The sequence below is a fragment of the Parasteatoda tepidariorum genome, chromosome X1 (assembly GCF_043381705.1).
Source record: "Parasteatoda tepidariorum isolate YZ-2023 chromosome X1, CAS_Ptep_4.0, whole genome shotgun sequence".
In the NCBI taxonomy this organism is placed as follows: domain Eukaryota; kingdom Metazoa; phylum Arthropoda; class Arachnida; order Araneae; family Theridiidae; genus Parasteatoda; species Parasteatoda tepidariorum.
In genome coordinates this window covers 62,590,112-62,608,972 of record NC_092214.1, presented here as the reverse complement: position 1 = coordinate 62,608,972, position 18,861 = coordinate 62,590,112, and the positions used below count along the sequence as shown (strand labels likewise).

The following is an 18,861-nucleotide window of genomic DNA, read 5'->3' as shown; positions in this document are numbered from 1 at the left end:
TTAAAAACCTTAAAAATCGGCTTAAAAACCATAATCTAATGCTATTTTGTTATATTCTTACAATAAAGTGCGGAATGAACAATATTTTCGGTCCAGATGACTCAGGGTGCCGATACTTTTTACCCTAAAATCCATTTTCGCCGTAACTTTCTTTGGTAATAATAATTAAATAAATTTTTATTCACTCCTTTTAATGTATCATATTCTTGTTCCTCATGTAGAGTTCATCTATGCATGATACTGTCTTAATACAAGTAAAGAAAAAAAAAGAGTGAATATCTCCTGTTTACGATTAAAACTTATTGAACTTTTTAAAACCTTTTAGTGCGATTAGCGATTGCGATTTGGAGTACTCCACTAACTACAAATTATGGCACTCGCAATTTCTTCATATATATGAACGTATAATTCACATGATCATAAAAATAATGCCCATTTTAACTGCTGTTTTTTTTAATTTTTTATAACGTAGAAATTAATTTAATATGCTTATAAGCGTTAAAATTGGTTTTATTAAAAAATAATACTTATTTCTACTTACTGTATTTAGTTAAAAGATTTTTTGAGTAAATTATTTCAATTATGATCCATACAAACAAAGATAATTAAGATATTTGTAAAATAGCTATTAAAAATATTTGTAATCTTATAAAAACATAAATAAAGTTATATAGATAGACTTAAATAACATATATATGTATAAAATATTTGCTGTATTAATAAAAAAGAATGTCCAATTAGTGTTGTGATACATTAGTCGTTTCATACTTATCAGCTTTCACTGAGAAATAATACTAAGATTCACAAATAGGAAAAAAATATCTACAATCAAAACATAATCTGGAATTTCTGTTATTCTGTTATTTACAAACCTTTCACTGATATTACTGTTCTCTGCAGTCAGAAATAGCTTTCAAAAAAAAGGAGAAAAATAGCATTTCTATCAAAGAAACTATTTTCATTAAATTGCATAGAAATCGAACAATCCGAGATTTTTACAAATATTGACCTCCATCTAAAACGAGCTTCTCTTTTCCACATGAATGCATTTTTTGACAATAAATCCAAAGATTAATCTCGATTCGGTTTTATTGCCAAATTGTTCTGGAAGTCTCAACTGGGAAAATATAGAACTGACAGCCATCGTTGAAATGAATAGATAAAACTATTTCGCTTGAAATAAGGTAATTTTAATCGATATATTCAATTGTTTTTTGGTCTTTTTTTGGTAAAAAAGATACAAGGTTTCCTAAAATTTCCTCGCGATTTTCAATATAACAACCGACATAACAGGATAACGTTCAAGGTTAAAAAAAAAAACTATTCATGCAGCGAATTCAGCATACTAACAGAGCATAAATTTTATTCCATACTTTTTTTTTTTATTTTAACTCAAAAAACTTTTCAGCAAATTTTGCTGCTGGTAAATTACCTCTTCTTTCCGTTGTGATAGTTAATTTGTATCGCAGATTACAACAAGTTGTTTCCGCTAATGAGGAATATTTCAAAAATATAGTAATTTTATTACTATTAATAAAAGATTTTGCAAAATTTTCAATACCATCATTCAGAAAAATTTTGCATTGTTATCAGTCGGAAAAATTTTGAACTAAAATTAAAAACTCAGGGAAAAACAAACTTTTTGCCCAATATATTTGGGGAAATATTACTACTATCATTATATGTTACTTCCTGCTAGTAAAATAGCATAAGTCAACTTAACTTTTAAATCCCAAGATTTCAGTCTACAAAACTTTATGACTTAACACATTATGATAAATCCTTTTGATTTAATTTATTATTTTTTATTTATTATTGCCTGATTTTAGAGTAAAAAGAAAGAAAATCCCCTTGAAAATAACCATAGAAAGCATAATAATTACTGACAATTAAACTCCGTAAAGAAACTGTTTTCAATTATTTAGAAACTCTTCGTATAACATATTCTTGTTTCATTCCACAAACTTAATTAAAGCTTCAAATGTACATAACTTAAGTATTTAATCTATTTCCAACCTAAAGACCCATTAAGCTATGGAAGGCTTTTAGAATATGCTTAGTTTAAAATTATCTCTTGACTTTGCAAATGCTCTTTAACTCCATTTCTCACTAGACTAAAAATGTTAATAAAGCACTTATGTGTGCAAGTGCTTTTTCACAATGTATTAGATCAGTGATTCTCAACCTTTTTTTTGTGGCGGCACACTTTTAAAGATTTCGAAATTTGACGGCACACAATGAAAAAAATTAGTTTAGAAGTTGTTTAATTACCTATAATACACTGTGTTAAATAGTTTGTGATAATAATTTTGAATGTGAAATAAAATAATATGTACTACAAAAGCACATTTATTAAGGGATTAATTATTTCTTTCGACTAATTTTTTATTAGTTAGTAACAGTTTTTTTTGCTAGTTATTAATTCTTAGCTTGTTTTCCATAGATATTAACTGTTAGTTTTTTTACATTCATTACTATTATTTGTGATTTCTTGTTAGTTAGTTTTTTGCTAATTATGTTAGCTTATTTTTTTTGCTAGTTAAGTTATCCTTTGTTGATTTGTTTTTATAACTATTAATTGCATAGCTTACTTTATTGATTAGCTTTTATTTTCGCTTGGAAGTTAGTATTTAGCTTTTTTTAGCCTTTGTTAATTAATAATTTTAATAGTCATTAAATTTCCTACTAATTTCAACATTATTTAAAATTGTGTGTCAAAGACAATTTAAACACTTCCTTCTTATTTTAAGATTGTCGCAGACAAGACAATCGCCCACAAAGACATGTGCACGCGGTTAAAGCGTGAAAAAATTATAAAAAGTATATATATAATATTATATATCTATACACTTTTCTTTAGTTTAAACTTTACATGTAATGAAAAGAGTATTAATTTTTATTGTATCATTTCTAATATTTGGCGGCACATTTTAAGAATTTGGCGGCACACAAAAGTGCCGCGGCACAGTGGTTGAGAATCACTGTATTAGATAATCTAATTCTAATACATCATGATAAACTGTTTTGGTTTAATTTATATTATTACATTTATCATTTTATGCTTTTAACCATTTGATGTAAATCTGGCACCGATTTCCCTTTCATAAATTTTTTTCTGACGTTCTCGTTGCACGTAAAAATATATTTTAATATTTTTGAACAAAAAGAAAGATTCTAATAATTTCAAATTCCATTCTAATTCCATTCAAAAAGTCGTTTCTTTTCACTCTTTTTCAAACATTTATCAATAATTGATTTTGAAAATTAAAGAAATTTCAACTATGACAGTCTGTTTCTTACACCTAAATAACTGCAAATAAGTGCAAATTTGAAAATTATTGTTTAGAAGTGAGCAGTGTTGGAAGATTTTATCTTTAATGCATAAAAAGACACCGGTGTTTCATGCTGTATTTCATAACCATGGATTATTAAAATGCTAAATATAATATTTTTTCACTTATTTTGATCTAAATCAATACAAAACAATGAAAAAAATACAAAAAATATGTTTAATAACAATTTTGTGTCAAAGAGTTAAGTGGTAGTAAACTGCTTTAAAAATAACTATAAAAACAACATTAATTTCTTATGATCGAAAACTAGGCCTGAACAAAGTTATTAAAACTCATAGAGAAATTATTTTTAATGATTTTGAAACTGTTCATGAAACAGAATTTAGTTTCATTCCTCAAACTAAATTAAAGTCTCGAATTTATAGCTTAAGTTGTTAATTTATTTCCAACCTGAGCATCTAATAAGCTATCGAAGAGCTACAAAAATAAACTTAGTTTGAAATTACCACTTGACTCTGCTAATGCACTTTAAATCCATCTCCACGTGACTGAAAATGTTAATAAAACACCCATCATATCTGCCTGATATAGTTCAAGGAGCGCTACTTACAGATAATGGTATGGCTTAGCTTATTGATCAGAACTAGGGATGCGCAAACACGAATTGATGGAATGATGTGAAATTATTGAACGTAATTTATTCCCTCGAAAGTTAATGAACGAAGCGATATCATAAGATAATCCAAATAGCTACTAATGATGGACAAACTATGAGAACATGTTGAGAATTAGAAGAACATGTTTTCAACCATTTAAAATGCCAAATACCAACACATCAGACATAAATGACGTTAATGCAGATAGTTAAAATTAAAAAGAAGTAGTTTGGGGAATTATTTTTTTCTAAAATATTAAAAATATTTTTAAAATGGAAGCTTTTAGCGCTGATGGTTGATGAATTTGATGTGATTGATGAAATTTTGAATTAAAGTTGAGAAGTTATTTATTTAAGTTTATTTAAGTTGAACACTGAATTAAAGCAAGTTAATGAAGTGACTTCATCATCTAAGCACTAAACATCAGGAAAAAAATTTTATCAAAATGTCCAAAAATTTTATAAAAATTAAATTGTTAATTTAAAAAATTTTATCCAAATTTAAAAGAAAAATGGGGGAAGAAGCATCCATACGCAATTTAAAGGACGTAATTTAAATCTAAACACCTAAAGTCTAAAAATTTTACACCATTCTCCCGCTCATTCGCACCATACTTGAAACATTCGAAAACACTAATGTTGGCTTGCTTTGGATATCTTCAATAAGTTGCTTATAATCCAGGCGAGTTGGCGTGAATTTTTTGTTGTCTTCAACGTCGGAACTGAAATTGGATAACACAAAACAACTAAAATTTAATAACACGGAGAATTTACATTTTCCATGTAACAAAGTAATCAAATTACTGATTAAATGGCTAAAAATTCCAGCTCATATTCTCAAATGGTTAAATGTTCAACGGTTATTTATCATTTATGTTTTTTTTTTGATAATTAAAATGTTAATTTAAAATCTCCAAATTTAAGATTAAAAAAAAAACTGTCTTGTTATTTAAAAAAAAAAAAAAGACCACAAAATTTAGGCACTAAACGAACAAGTGTTCTCAAGCGTATTTATAAATCATTAATACTGAGCTGTAAATATATCGTTAAAATATTTGTGAATTTATCAATCTTTTTTCTATTTTCAATAAATGTATATTACTTTATATTATGTTGTGTTCATTTTTTTATCTCAACTATATTTTAACTATCACTAAATGATTCTCAATCTTAATAATATTTTATTTTTCTTTGCACTTGTATTCTAAATTACTGACGTTTTCGTCAACACTGGTATAAAATAATTAAACTTTAACATCCTAATTTTCTTTTAGAGAAACACGCACTCGTATTTAAAATTTTTATAAGCGTGGCGAAATATTTAATTTTGATGCTTTTCTCCAAGTTTGAGTAATTGGTATTCTACTTTCACAAAATAACATACATTAAAATCTAAAATATATCCCTGAGTAAGACAACTTTAGTTATATGACCCTTTAAAAAAAGACTAATGATCACTTTGTTTTTAACATTTTTCCCTTAAAAGCAACATTTTAAATAATTTTGCCGTTGTCGTTTATAATTACCTCCTTCTACTAATTAGTATTTCTTGAAGTTTGTATTTAAAAAAAATCACTTAGACTAAAACTTTATTTTCTACGAACTACTAAAAGAATACTATAATATACAGAAATTCTAATTTTTACTTGCTTTTTGAAATTAATCAACCAGTTTATTTGTTAATGTCCTGAAAATATTAGATTATAGTTGCACAATTATAATGAACTTTGGTAATTTTTGTTTAATTATTAATTTAACAATCTCGATCATGATCTCGATCAGGATCTCGATCACACAAATTTTAAAACAAGCTCATTTAGAGATTCCTTTTCAATTGCTGCAATAGAAAAACCGAAATTATTTTGGAAAATAGTTCTAAAAGCGATGTATTAGGTTACAACTTCTATTTTTATAAATTTTAATCAGTCTAAAGTATTTTGAATTTTTTTCATAGTTAAATTCATTTATCATCGTGTTATGTTTGGATTGCCAGATCATCTGCATTGTAAAAACTGTGAACTAACTGTCTTTCCTAATATGATGCTGAACAATTAAAAACAATTGTGTGAAATAACACTTTATTGCAAATCAACACTAAATCGGGCTTCCATATACAATTTAATGGGCGCAATTTAAATCTAAACACCTGAAGTTTGAAAAATTTGCACCCTTCTTAAACTCGTTCGCACCATAGTTGAATTTTCCGAACCTATTCCAATGTTGGCGTGCTTTGGACATCAAATAAATTGCTTACAATCCAGGCGAGATAGTGTGAGTTTTTTGTAACATTCAACGTTGCTATACAATGTCTACAGAAACAAAAGCTTGACGTTGAAATATGTATGCATGTTTTCAATTATGTAATAAGGCTAATTTCAATCTTATTTTTAAATCTTAGGGAATTATATTAAATGGTTTTATAATCTATCTTTTTTATTTCGCTTCGGTTATGTTAAGCCTAGTTCAAATTCGTCTTTAATATTCTCTCTATGCTACGCGTATATTTTATTAACAAATTAATTTTATTTTAGGAATTAGCGTATATATGCATCCAAAATAGGTGGTTCTTACTTCACATTGCATCGTAAATACAACTTTATTGACTCTTATGTGCATTTAATCTTACTGTAATAATAAATTTTAGTGCTACTGAATTCGAAAAATGGTGGCAGCTAATTTACACTAAATAGTGCAAAAAGAATATTCTCCTGGTGTAGTGAAACACCAAGGAACAAAAGTTATCTATAGTTTTCACTTCACCACTTTAGTATAACGAAATTGCCACTATTTTGGGGGTTAATATACACCAAAATTTTTTACAGTGCGCCTAATGACACAATTCTTTGGAATCTTCAGTTCGAGAAATGTTTTGAGGACAACTGGAGTCATTTCCCCATATAAACGTAACTTTCTTAAAACTGCAGACGGTTGACAGTATTTTTTTCGTAAATTCTTCGTCATTTATGCTGATGAATTTAAATTTATGTATTCCTGTTGAATTTTCCCGATGAATTTAATTTGTCACTTATCCGATAGATTTAAATTTGATGGCCATGTTGTTAGTGCAGTTGTATGCATTTCGGAAGTAATTTCAGAGAAGCTAATTTTTGCGATTATTTTTCGACACCATTTTTCTTACCCGTCATATTAATGAAAATAAACTGAGCAAAAAATAGTTCATTTTTGCTTTTTGTACTCTAAACATTTCGTGACACACTGCAAAACCTGTACCTACATTACTCAAGTAAAATTGCAACACTACGATGAAATTGTCAAAAACTGATGAAATTTATTTTACATATTGACATACTGATAGTGATGCAAGTAAGCATGCATAAACATTTATATTTCATATAAGTTTAATTCAATTTGCATAATTCCTTTATGGTGTTATAATTTTCACAAACAATAGTGTACTATAATTGAATTAACAACTCAATAAGATATGAATAAATTCGTTGTTTCCCAAGCATCCGATAATGGAATAGCTTATTTAATAGTCAAATTTATTTTTAATCTCTCAAACGATAATGTCTGTTTAACTAATGTCTGAAATTCGAGGATAGATCTTATTACCAGTTAAATCAATGTACTTAAAACTCTAAACTAAGCGAGATAAACTAGGGTAATAAGCCATTTCCACCACTGGACTGTAATAGAAAATCACAAGTAATCGTTATCAGATTGCTTATTGGAAATACGCTTTTCAATACTCGCAAATAATCTTATACGAAGAAGCATTTTTAAATAAATGTTTGTAATATAAAATACTTTAACTCTCTATGACTGTTCGACTTTATCCTTTCTACTTGGAAACACATAGCATGCAAACTATATGCTTATGTAGTTCTACTAGTTAATTTTATCCTTTAATCCCTAATTTAATATTCCACTCTAGCGGAAGAAGAAATTAGCATATTTTAGTTTTTTTCTTTTTTTAGCAATATACTTAAGTTAATCAAAATTTTGAAAAAGATCCTTTATTTTGTGAATAATTAAATTAATTTTCCAAAGTGTTATAAAGAGTTGCTGTACAGAATGGTTAGACTAGCAACACCTGCAATTTTCAAGTTAGTTCGGAAAACAATTTTGTTTTTGAATTTATGAATGGATATTCAACATTTCACTGAAACAAAATAATATTATTTAAACCAACCCATGAAAAATGGTTATTTTTCTCATCATCCTGTTTCTGGCTATTATATTTCCTTATTATTGTTTTTTGTGTTCCTTTTTGCCCATGATATTAAACTTGAGATCTAACTATTATGCATTCTCGAATATAAACATATCAAATTTTAAAAAAAATTGAATATTACAATTGACTTATACAACCAACAAATTAAAATTTATTATCCTTAGAAAGAAAATTTACATTGAAATTACTGGATAGAAACTTCCTAATTAATAGTTAGTTTTAATATTTACGAACTTATTTCGGTAACGAAAAAATATTTCAGAGATATACCGAACGTTTGTACTTTTTCGAATTTATTTGATAACAAAATACTACTTTTTACATAAAATAAAAATTTTACGAAAATACTTAATCCACTATGCATCCGAATGCCATTTTTTTCTAAATCATTAATAGCTATATTGCAGGTTGAAAATAAAAGAATATTACTTTTTATTTTCTGGAAAAAAAACATAAAGCTTGTATAAGATAACACTTGGAAGCCAAAAACCATAACTCTGTTTTGTAATCACATAAGTTGTTCAAAAAGTTAACATATTATGCACGTATAAAACTAGAATGCGTGTTCTCTTAAAATCTTTGAGAAGGAAATACCATACGCATTTCTTTTTTATTGTTCGATCTTAAAACTAGAGTGATACGGAAAATATTACAAATACATGCATGTCGTTGGAGGAAAGGACGATTGATATATGCCCCCCAAAATAATTTGAAATCTCTGTGAAAGTACCTCTCAATATTTAAGACAAATAAAAGAAATTCATAAATCATTATCATATCGATTAAATTCATCAAAACTAAAAACAGCAAAAATACAAAAAATAATTAATCTTTCTGTACATATTCAGCAGATATAAGAATTTTTTTTCTTATGTTAAAGAACTATTGTATTTATATATTTTTATTTCGTCTCCCTCGAAAATTGGATCCCTGTAATACCCATGTTACAAATAGTCCCCCCCCCCAAAAAAAATGCAAGGATAATAGAATTCCAATTCAAAGATGTGCTGAATTTTAAAATTAAGATATCGATTCCAAATTTGCCACTTATTTTTCACGAAATAATATCGTATCAAATGTAGTTCAATTACCGAAAGAAATATGTAAACAACAGATGGCAAAATTGGGTTTTCTGCATAATCAATTTTCAATTAACATAGAATTATTATTCTTTTACTCTTCATAAGTAAGAAACGTTAAATTTCTAAAGAACTTTTTTAATTCGTAATTTTTGCTCAAAATATTCTGAAAGTATATCTTAAGTCATTAATTTTTAACTACTTATTATCTCAAAGTGATATATGTTTTAGATTCATACGAAAAGCATTTAAAAGATATTTAAAAACCAAATAAATAAATAATACTGTGTGAAGCTCTCAAAAATAAATGTCGGATGCTTGGCTATTTTTGACATTGTCGTCATAATTAACTATATATTTTTTTATTTCGCTTCGGTTATGTTAAGCCTAGTTCAAATTCGTCTTTAATATTCNTATCATTTTAGTAGTTTAAAACATTATTGATTGGAAAATTTGTGATTATTCTCTTTTTTCCAGTGAAATGAACTTATTTTAAATTAATACAAATATAATTTAAAGCATAAAATATCTATCAACATGTGTAGTTAATTATTGTACAAATAATAATTTTTTAGAACCCGTTATCCGGAAATCAGAAAACCGGAAAACCAAAAAACCGGAACGAAATCGATAAATTTTCCCACCATTTTAAAAAAAAAATTTTTCCTCATAAGATTTTAGGATTTTTTTTTAAAGATGTTTACCTTACCATCATTTTGGAAATAATTATTAGTGTATTACCTCATTGTTTTTTCTTCTTTTTAAGATTATTTCAAATTTTTTTTTTTTTTAGTTGGGTTTAACAAAGAAAAAACGGCTTTTTGTAGCGATTCAGAAAACCGGAAAAATCATTTATCCGGAATAGCGATGGTCCCAATCGTTCCGGATATTCGGTTCCCTACTGTACTTCATTTTCGTTATTTTTCACTTAATAATTCCTTTTTATAAATTAATCACTTTTAAATGTTCCTGCTTCACTATGTAGCGTTTTATCAATTTTATGTATTTTATTAATTTATGTAATTTATTAAATTTATAATTATTAATTGTATTTTATTAAATTACTTATTTCATGTATTTTATTCAATTTAAATTTTTGTGAAATGTGAAGAAATAAGGTTTAGGAGACCAGAAACATCAAGGATCAGAGACTTTTTTAAGGATTTTAGGTGACAATATAGGAATTCCGTGGACCGTTTTAGGGATTTTTGCGATATTTAAAGGATTTTCAAGCATTCAGGGATAGGTTAATAGTTAATATTATTAACTATTATTAACTCATCATTAATTATTACAATCATTAATTAATATATAATTATTTTTTATCAGAATTATTTTATCAGCTACAATTGGAAATGTAATCGTATTTTTAAAATCAGAGCAAAGTCATAGACCTTGCATATCATAACACACAAGTGATGCGAAAGCCGAAGGGAGTGTAATAAACTTTAAGCAGTCAATCTATTTTTTATACTGTATAAATTCCATGAAGTCTGTTTAGTATATACTATTTTCCCCAAACTGTTAGAAATATCAACAACTAACCCTAAACCCAAACTGTAAGTAATATGTTTTCATTCTAACCTTAAATTTTGTACAGTTAACATGGAAGCGTTATATAAAGATCTTAAGCAACCATCTAGTTTTGGTGGTACTGACGCATTAAACAGTGCTCTCGTTGGTAAAGAGAATACAAACACTATTAAGAAATTAGTCTCTTTTGAAGATTCATATACATTCCATAAGCCCATCAGACACAATTTTCAACGAAATCGTGTATCAATGAGTGATATGAATCGACAACTTCAAGTAAATTTAGTCTATATGCAATCTATTTCTAAATTCAATCAAGGATTTAAAAAAATACTTATTAACGAGCATAGACGCTTTTCAATGCATGTCTTGGCAACTCCCATCAAAAATATAACGGAAAAATGTAAAAGCAGAATTAGAGTATATTTTTAGGAAAAGTAAACTTGAACCATTGCAATCAGATAATGCAACAGAATTTAAAAATAAGTTCAAGATTACTTGAGATTCAGGATTACTTGAAAAGCGTACATATCAAATTTTTTGCAACAAGTAATCAAACAAAAGGTATTGGATATATTAAATATTATTACCAAAAAATCCTGTTTGGTTTACTCTGTCTTATCGCAAAAATAAAAAGTAGTTAAAAATAAATGCTGTTCAGGACAAAACTTTATATCTGAAAAATTTTAAGTCCTCTCGGGTTTTCCCTCAAATACTTTCATACAAGGTAGTAAGAAAAATGAATCCATTCCTGAAGTTGGATCTACTTTTTCGGTTTTCTACGCTAAAGCGAATCATATTTCACCTCTAATAGTGGATAATATACAAGCTCTTCTTTTACACATCGTTCGAATAAAAGGGTAGGATGGAGAACAATAAGTTAGTATTATGATAGACCTCAATACTTACCCTTAATGAGTCATTCATTTCAAACTTTCCAAATTAAATTGCAACTGAATTCAGGTGATTTTGTTCCTTTTGAGATATGTAACGTGATAACAGTTTTACATTTCCGTTGGAGACAAATACTATAAATACTGCATAGCAATTGAAACTGAAATTGAACAAATAGTTAATATGTGTGATGATTTTTTTTCCGAATTTGGAAATTTAATCGAGATTAACAAATCAAGAAATATTTTGCATGACTTCGAAAATTGAAGAATTTATGAATTACGACGATTTCACATTTTATCGCGAAAGCTAACATCTCCTTATTTTCAAATTGCTTTTTGCACTACAAGATAATACCTGTGCAATCATGAATTTCTGATAGCTCATCACATCAAACCTCACTGGCATCACACTTGGAACTCACTGGCTCGATGTATTAGTGAATAAAAAAAACTAGATAGAATTGTATAACTTCTCAGACAAATCCCAGAGCTTTTGCGGCCTGAATACGTCGCCTTCATCTGCAGTAAAGGAGTTCTAAAGCATTTCTTTACTTCTTACTCAAAATATTGAAGGTCGCCATAACATTGATCATATTTTAAACAAATTTTTTATTACTAATTTTATGACAAAGTCATTTTATGATATTATATTTTTTATAAAAAGATATGGCATAAGATTTGTGTTTATAAATATAATAAAATAAAACTAAAACATTGTGCATTTTTGCATACTTTATATTTTATATTTCTCAACAGTAAACAATTTACTTTTTGACATCTAAATATATTGATAGCTAGACATCATTTGAAGCTTTTAAAAATACCTATTTTCTGTAAGAACTGATTTTCTGTTTCTAAAAAAAAGTCGTTTATGATATTTACAATATTATTTCAAAAAATCGGTTTTATCTTCATAAATAATTTCTCCTTTAGTATTTCAAAAGAGAGATTCCTGATTTTTCAAAAAACCTGTCCATATCTATGACTTTTTCTTGATATCAAACAAGAACTACAGTTGGAATTTTTTTTCTTGAAAAGCTCCTTTTCCTTTTTGGTCTTTGAAGAGTCTCTTTCAAAAGGCTTGATCATTGGGTCTTCCAAGTGGTTGCAATTGTTTGCTGGTTAGTTTCAAATTCTGATATATCCACTTTCTCAATCGAAAAATGCATGTATTTCTGTAGCACTCGAAAAAATGAGTTGCCCCATTGCATAGAGTCCATTTTATTCAAAAAACATTAAAAATAAAACTTCCATACTCATTTAGTATATTATTCAAAAGGCTCCTCTTAAATAAAAGTTAATATTAAAGGTTGAGAATTATTTTCTAATACTCTTTGCTTGCTGGCATGGACTATGATTTTCAAAAATATTTTTCTTTACTCCTTCCTTTTTATTTCCTAAACTTTTATCTTTACAAAAAGTATTTAAGATATTAGTAATAAATATTTAATACAAGAATAAATGATTTAATAAATGTAAAATGCTGATATGTATATAAAACCCTAATAAGGCTAATAGTATATTATAGATCTGAAACCAGGGTTTTATCCAACAAAGATAACACAAGGAGGCAAAGATACAAACAGGAAATAAAATTAATTAAAGGGGAAAACATCGTAAGATTTATCAAAGTTAAAAGAATGCAAAGGATAGCACATGTCGAAAAAAGTGAAAACAGACATGCCTAAGAATATCGTGAAAGGAAAATTATACAATAATTGGAAAAGAGGAAGACCGAAGCTAAGATGGCTGGATCCGGTTGAGAAAGACCTGAAAAAATGAAAATAAAACTGGGAAAAGAAATCTAGCGAGAAAATGACATGGATCTCTATTGCAAAGAAAGCCAAAGGCCGCCAAAAGCTGCTGATCTAGAAAAGAAGACTATACAAACATTACAAAATTATACATACATTACAACAACAATATAAATGCTATAACAAATTTAATTTTTAAAAGCTCCTTATTTTTTCTATCCTATTTCTAAAGTAATACCAAATTCTCATCTCTCAGTCAATTTCTAATAGAATTCATCCTGAAATTAATGATAAAAAACATTTGTCAACACATATAAGATGAATCAAATATAGTGAAATTTTACTATTTATAAATCTCTAATTTTAGCACACTGTGAATTTAATTGCTTGACTAGACTCTTAGACTTAGCATAATTTATTTAAGCCAACCCTTATATCTAACCTCACTGCTTCAGAATTTACGTCAAAATGCACGGTTGAAATATCTCCTTCTGTTTTAAGGACATATTGAAATCTCGGTCAACATCAAAACTTTTAAGCTTGTTTTCAGTTCTTAAGGGATATTGAGTCTTAGCAAAATCAGATTTAAGTTTAAAATCTTTAATAAATGTCAAGATTCCATCGTTTCAAGAGTTATTTTTCCCCATTTCTTGAAATTATTTTCTTTCCCACAAAATCTGATATATATATATANATATATATAAATTAGGCATAAGCATATTTCTCACAAAATCATCTCCCGTCGTTAAGGCTTTTCAATACATTATTCAGGACAATTGTGATCTTTTTGGTCTCTGTGGCTTGGATTACCCCGATAAATTAAATTTCATATTTCCTCACTTGATTCTTAATTTGTTAAAAAAAATTTCTTAAAATGCCCGTTTTTTTAATACTTAACATAATGCTTTTATAATTGCTTGATTGTTTCAGTTTTAAAAGCCATATGTAATCCATGTCATTGCTCAACATGGACATATAATTTAAAACTAGTCTAACTAAAAATGGAATTTTAAGTTAATAATAATGAATGTTTATAGCTTTGTTACATTCTGACATGTTTTTAAAAACACTTATTTAGAGCAGCAATATCCCTTTAGTGCCTTTTGTCCACCTACTTTCAATTCAATTTTTACTTAAAATGAAAATAAAATTTTATCTATTTAAGAACGTCAAGAAGTAAAATATTTCAACCAAATCAAATTTAAAAATAAAGCTTCATTATTAATACTGATGTAAAAATAATTCAATTTAAGTACTTATTAATAACTTAAAATGAACTATTTACTTTGATTTGTCATTTTTAAAATTATTTTTTGAAATATTTATTTGTTACCATATATTTATCATAAATAGAAAACTTATCTTTCAAAATGTGACGTTCAATTATAATTAAGAAACTAATGAACTTTCATAAGAAACTAACATAAATTTAACTGGCTTTGTCGAGATTCTTATCAAAAGAATTAGGAACAGACATTTAATATTGATCCGTTTATATATATGAATAAAATACCGAATGAAAGTTTTAAAATAAATCTTTTAAGTTACTTTCAATTAAACTAAAACTCACAAAATTCTCCATAAACTTCATTTATGTCACTATTAACTGAGCAAAACAAGTTTAATACTCATTTAATGAGCTTACTCTAAGCAAAGATTCGTTTGATTTATGGAAATAAAATATTTTTCGGAAGTAGTTAATATTTTTTAAATTCATTTCTCCTCCGATTTGTTATGGTAACATTACGCGCTACGATAACAATAATCTTTTAAAATTCATTATCAACTATGCGTTACATTTCATAAAATAGTGACTTTTAACGCAAATAGTTTACTTTTTTTCCTATATCGTTACTTAGCTTTATGAGTGGCTTTGTAATTTTATTCTTAAACGCGTGTTGTTGAAAATGTAATTTTCCTTTTGCAACTGTGCTTCATTGCTAAAAAAATCTTTTAGTAAATATTTATAATTTTTTATTACTTTACAGTGGTAGAAATTTTTTGAATTGCAAAGTAAACAAATTTTTGCATCATTTTAAAGAATAAATATAATTTTGCATGGCAAAATACGCAATTTTAGCAAAATTGATCGAATAGTTCCTGTGAAATCGAATTTTAAATATCTGACTTTCTTAAATTAAATTTCTCAAGAACTTTTCAACTAATTTTGTTCAAATTTTGTATTTTACCAAATCGAATTTTAAATATCTGACTTTCTTAAATTAAATTTCTCAAGAACTTTTCAACTAATTTTGTTCAAATTTTGCATTTTACCACGTATAATTATATTCTTTGAAATGATAGAAAAAGTTGCATACCTTACCATTCTAAATTTTTTCGACCATTATTAAATTAAATAATAAAAAATAATAAATCTTTACTAAAAATTATATTTTTCATGGAATTATTTTTGGATAAGCGAATTTTATATTTTTACGCACTTCAAAAGTTCTCACGATATAGCGAAATACACAAAAAGCAAAATTAACATTAAAGGGTCCAAACGTTGGAGCCCTCTCCAAATCAAACTAATGGGACCATATTTCCCAGATAGCGGCTACCCGCTACATTTTGGGGGTAAGAAATCCGAATTCTTCGAAATAAAAGTTATGTTTATTCAGAGAAAGGACGGTTTTGTTCCTGATTTCGTAACTTAGAATATCGTCTGCGCTTATTAATTAGCATTATTTGAATTCACTCCCTTGAGTCATTAAGAGTGAGTCCTAGAACGTGAAGATTCGATCATAAGAACAAAAGTTATTAAGGGTGATCCATTTTATTTATTTTTTTGGCTCACTTTACATTTATGCTACAAATGAAGAAAAAAAACTCATGCTTTACATAAAAGTTTCATTTTAAAGATATTAAAGTAAAATTAGATGTTTGCTTAAAATTGTTCTTATATATAATTTATAAAGAAAAATTTCCTGACTAATTAATAAAAATACCCTGAAGTTCTCGTTCTCTTTTTCATTCATTATTAATATATTTTGTTTATTTTTTTTCTTACTTGCAATAAAATTTTATATGTTTGTGTGTTTTTATGAGTTGTGTATTACATTGTAACAAATTCCGGATCAAATTACTGTTAAAAGTAAAATTCATTTTTACCGGAACTTGTTACGGAACGAAAAATCTAATATACAGCAATTTTCATAGTAATAATTAAAGTAAAATGGCTGAATCACTCTAATTGAATAAATATTACTGTAAGAAATACGGCTTAGTATTTTACGGTAAAAATAGATTTTACGGTTTTACGGATACGTGCCGGTACTTTATTCCGTAATTTGATCTGGAATTTTTTGCAAAGTAGTGTTCCCTAAAATCAACGATAAAAGGATACAATTAACATAGGGTACAACACGAGAAGTCACAATCAAAATTTTGAAAGTTTGCCTTCTAGGTTAAATATTAATTTAAATTCTTGCACATTTGAAAAGTTTTAATTTCGAGATGAAAAATTAAATAATAATACAAGTATAAACTATATCTTCCTGACCATAAAGGTTGACATATCGCTAATTTTTTATATTAAGCATATTTTAATTTTAGACTGTTGTGTGATAATAAATAAGATCATAAAAATTATTATACCTGTATGCAGGCATACCGGAATTATAAATGAAAAATTTAAGCGTAAAATTAAAACACAAAATTTATTTTTAATGAGGCACCTCTACTGAGTAATTTTTACCGAGAATCGCATACATTTAAAGAAACTGTCAACGAATGTCATCCTTCTTGGAGTAGAGCTTTTTGTGATGTTATGACAGTATGACAAGGGAGAAGGAGAAGTGTAACACCACACATTTTGTTTAAAGAAATTAAAATTAGAAATGAAATAATTTTTAAAGATTTAATTTTAGATTTTTTTTTCCTCTAGCATTTATTCAAAAAAGAATTTTTTTATTGGTTTTATTTTGTATTTTCATTGATTTTAATTTGTATCGAATAAAATCGTCTGATTAAGGTTTAAATTAAGTTTCGAATTTTAAATTTAAAAGAAGCTCTTCTTGAGCCCCTTTCAATCTTTCTTTAATTTTAAAAATTCAAAATATGATAGCGAAAGTTTTTCGATTGGCTGCAGGCATAATTTTCTATAATAAAGCATGACATGTGACTTGGTGAAGTGTGACGCATTGTGAAAAGGGAGAAGGGTTTAAAAATGTTTTTAAAAATATTTTTTAAAAAAGTTTAGCATCGTTGATGGACAGCACCAAGCCTTCCTTTGACCAGGTATTAGAAATTTAAATTTAAATGACGACCGTACTTTAACTGTGAATTCCCAATCTTGTCTCATTTGCTTGGAGAAATGTTGCATCCAAACTTGTATTCTATTTTTAAGACATCAGATTTTATCAACTGATTCAATTCTAATGTCTGCCTTGTAGTTCTGAAATTTAAATACTAGCTTCTGTTTCAACCTAGTTATTTTGTTTTGAACTTAGTTTAAAAATTTTAACCTTTCTATATGAGTTTTAACCTAGTTTTAGGTGCGTTTAGCCAAAGTATTGTTCGAGCACCAAAAAATGACTACACTTGTATGCGGCACAAAATATAATTATAGGCAGTCAGGTTGTTGTGATATAATAAATGAGATCACGAAGGCCTTAAGGACTATTATATGTAGTTAGAATACAGATTTGACAATTCGATTACGAGATTAAAGGGGAAAAAATTCGAATTGTCACCGATGTTTGCTAAGGTTGAGCAATGGAATTTTAAACAGTTAGTTTTTTAGTTACAATATGGTTTAATTTTCTTCATTGAGCTCAATGAGTGTAGAGACAAATTTATTGATAAATCGTAAGTTACATAATGAATGCTGAACAATAAAAAATATTTATCTCTTTTCTAAGGTTTGGAAATCTCGGTCTCTTCAACTAGGTAGAAAAGTAGCTATACCTGCTGGAGGACGTGTTCAATATCAACATTTAGATCACTCTTCTTACCAGTTTGGATACGATACCGGCACTGGCCCAAGCCAATCCTTTAGAGAAGAGACTCGACATTCTAATGGAACAGTACAAGGACGCTATGGTTTCATAGACCCATTGGGAACACTACGAATTGTAGACTACATAGCAGACGGCAAAGGATTCCGTATACTTTCCTCATTGAAATTAACTGCAGGACCTTCATCTAAGAAAGTTCCAAAAACTTCAAGACCGACAAAGCCACCAACAACTAAGCCAACACGAAAACCTCTAATTCTGCCTTTTTTAGGACCTATTCCACCTTTCTTGCCACGAAGTACTTAAAAAATGTTAGTTGATATCAGAATAATTAACTTTAGCTAAATTAAAGGCTTGATGTTTAATAAAAAATTCTAAAGCTGTATTTATTAAGAAATAATGTTTAAATAAATTAAATAATTTTTGAATAAATACAAATCCGATTAAAATTTAAAAATTCAGTAATCTTTTTTTGTTGTTGTAGTAGTTAATATT

General features: G+C 27.3%; 2 protein-coding genes across 3 annotated transcripts in view; both read left to right on the top strand.

The window, feature by feature from the left end:
* LOC107452611 (cuticle protein 16.8) overlaps window positions 1–18,811 on the top strand; it is a 41,709-nt gene extending 22,898 nt beyond the window's left edge. The window contains exon 2 of the mRNA XM_016069135.4: window positions 18,271–18,811. Coding sequence (XP_015924621.1) covers window positions 18,271–18,672 — 402 coding nt within the window. The 3' untranslated portion in view covers window positions 18,673–18,811. The remainder of the gene's footprint in view (window positions 1–18,270) is intronic.
* Window positions 1–18,861, top strand: part of LOC107452630 (uncharacterized) — a 479,485-nt gene that overhangs the window by 178,730 nt on the left and 281,894 nt on the right. The gene's annotated exons all lie outside the window — the stretch shown is intronic.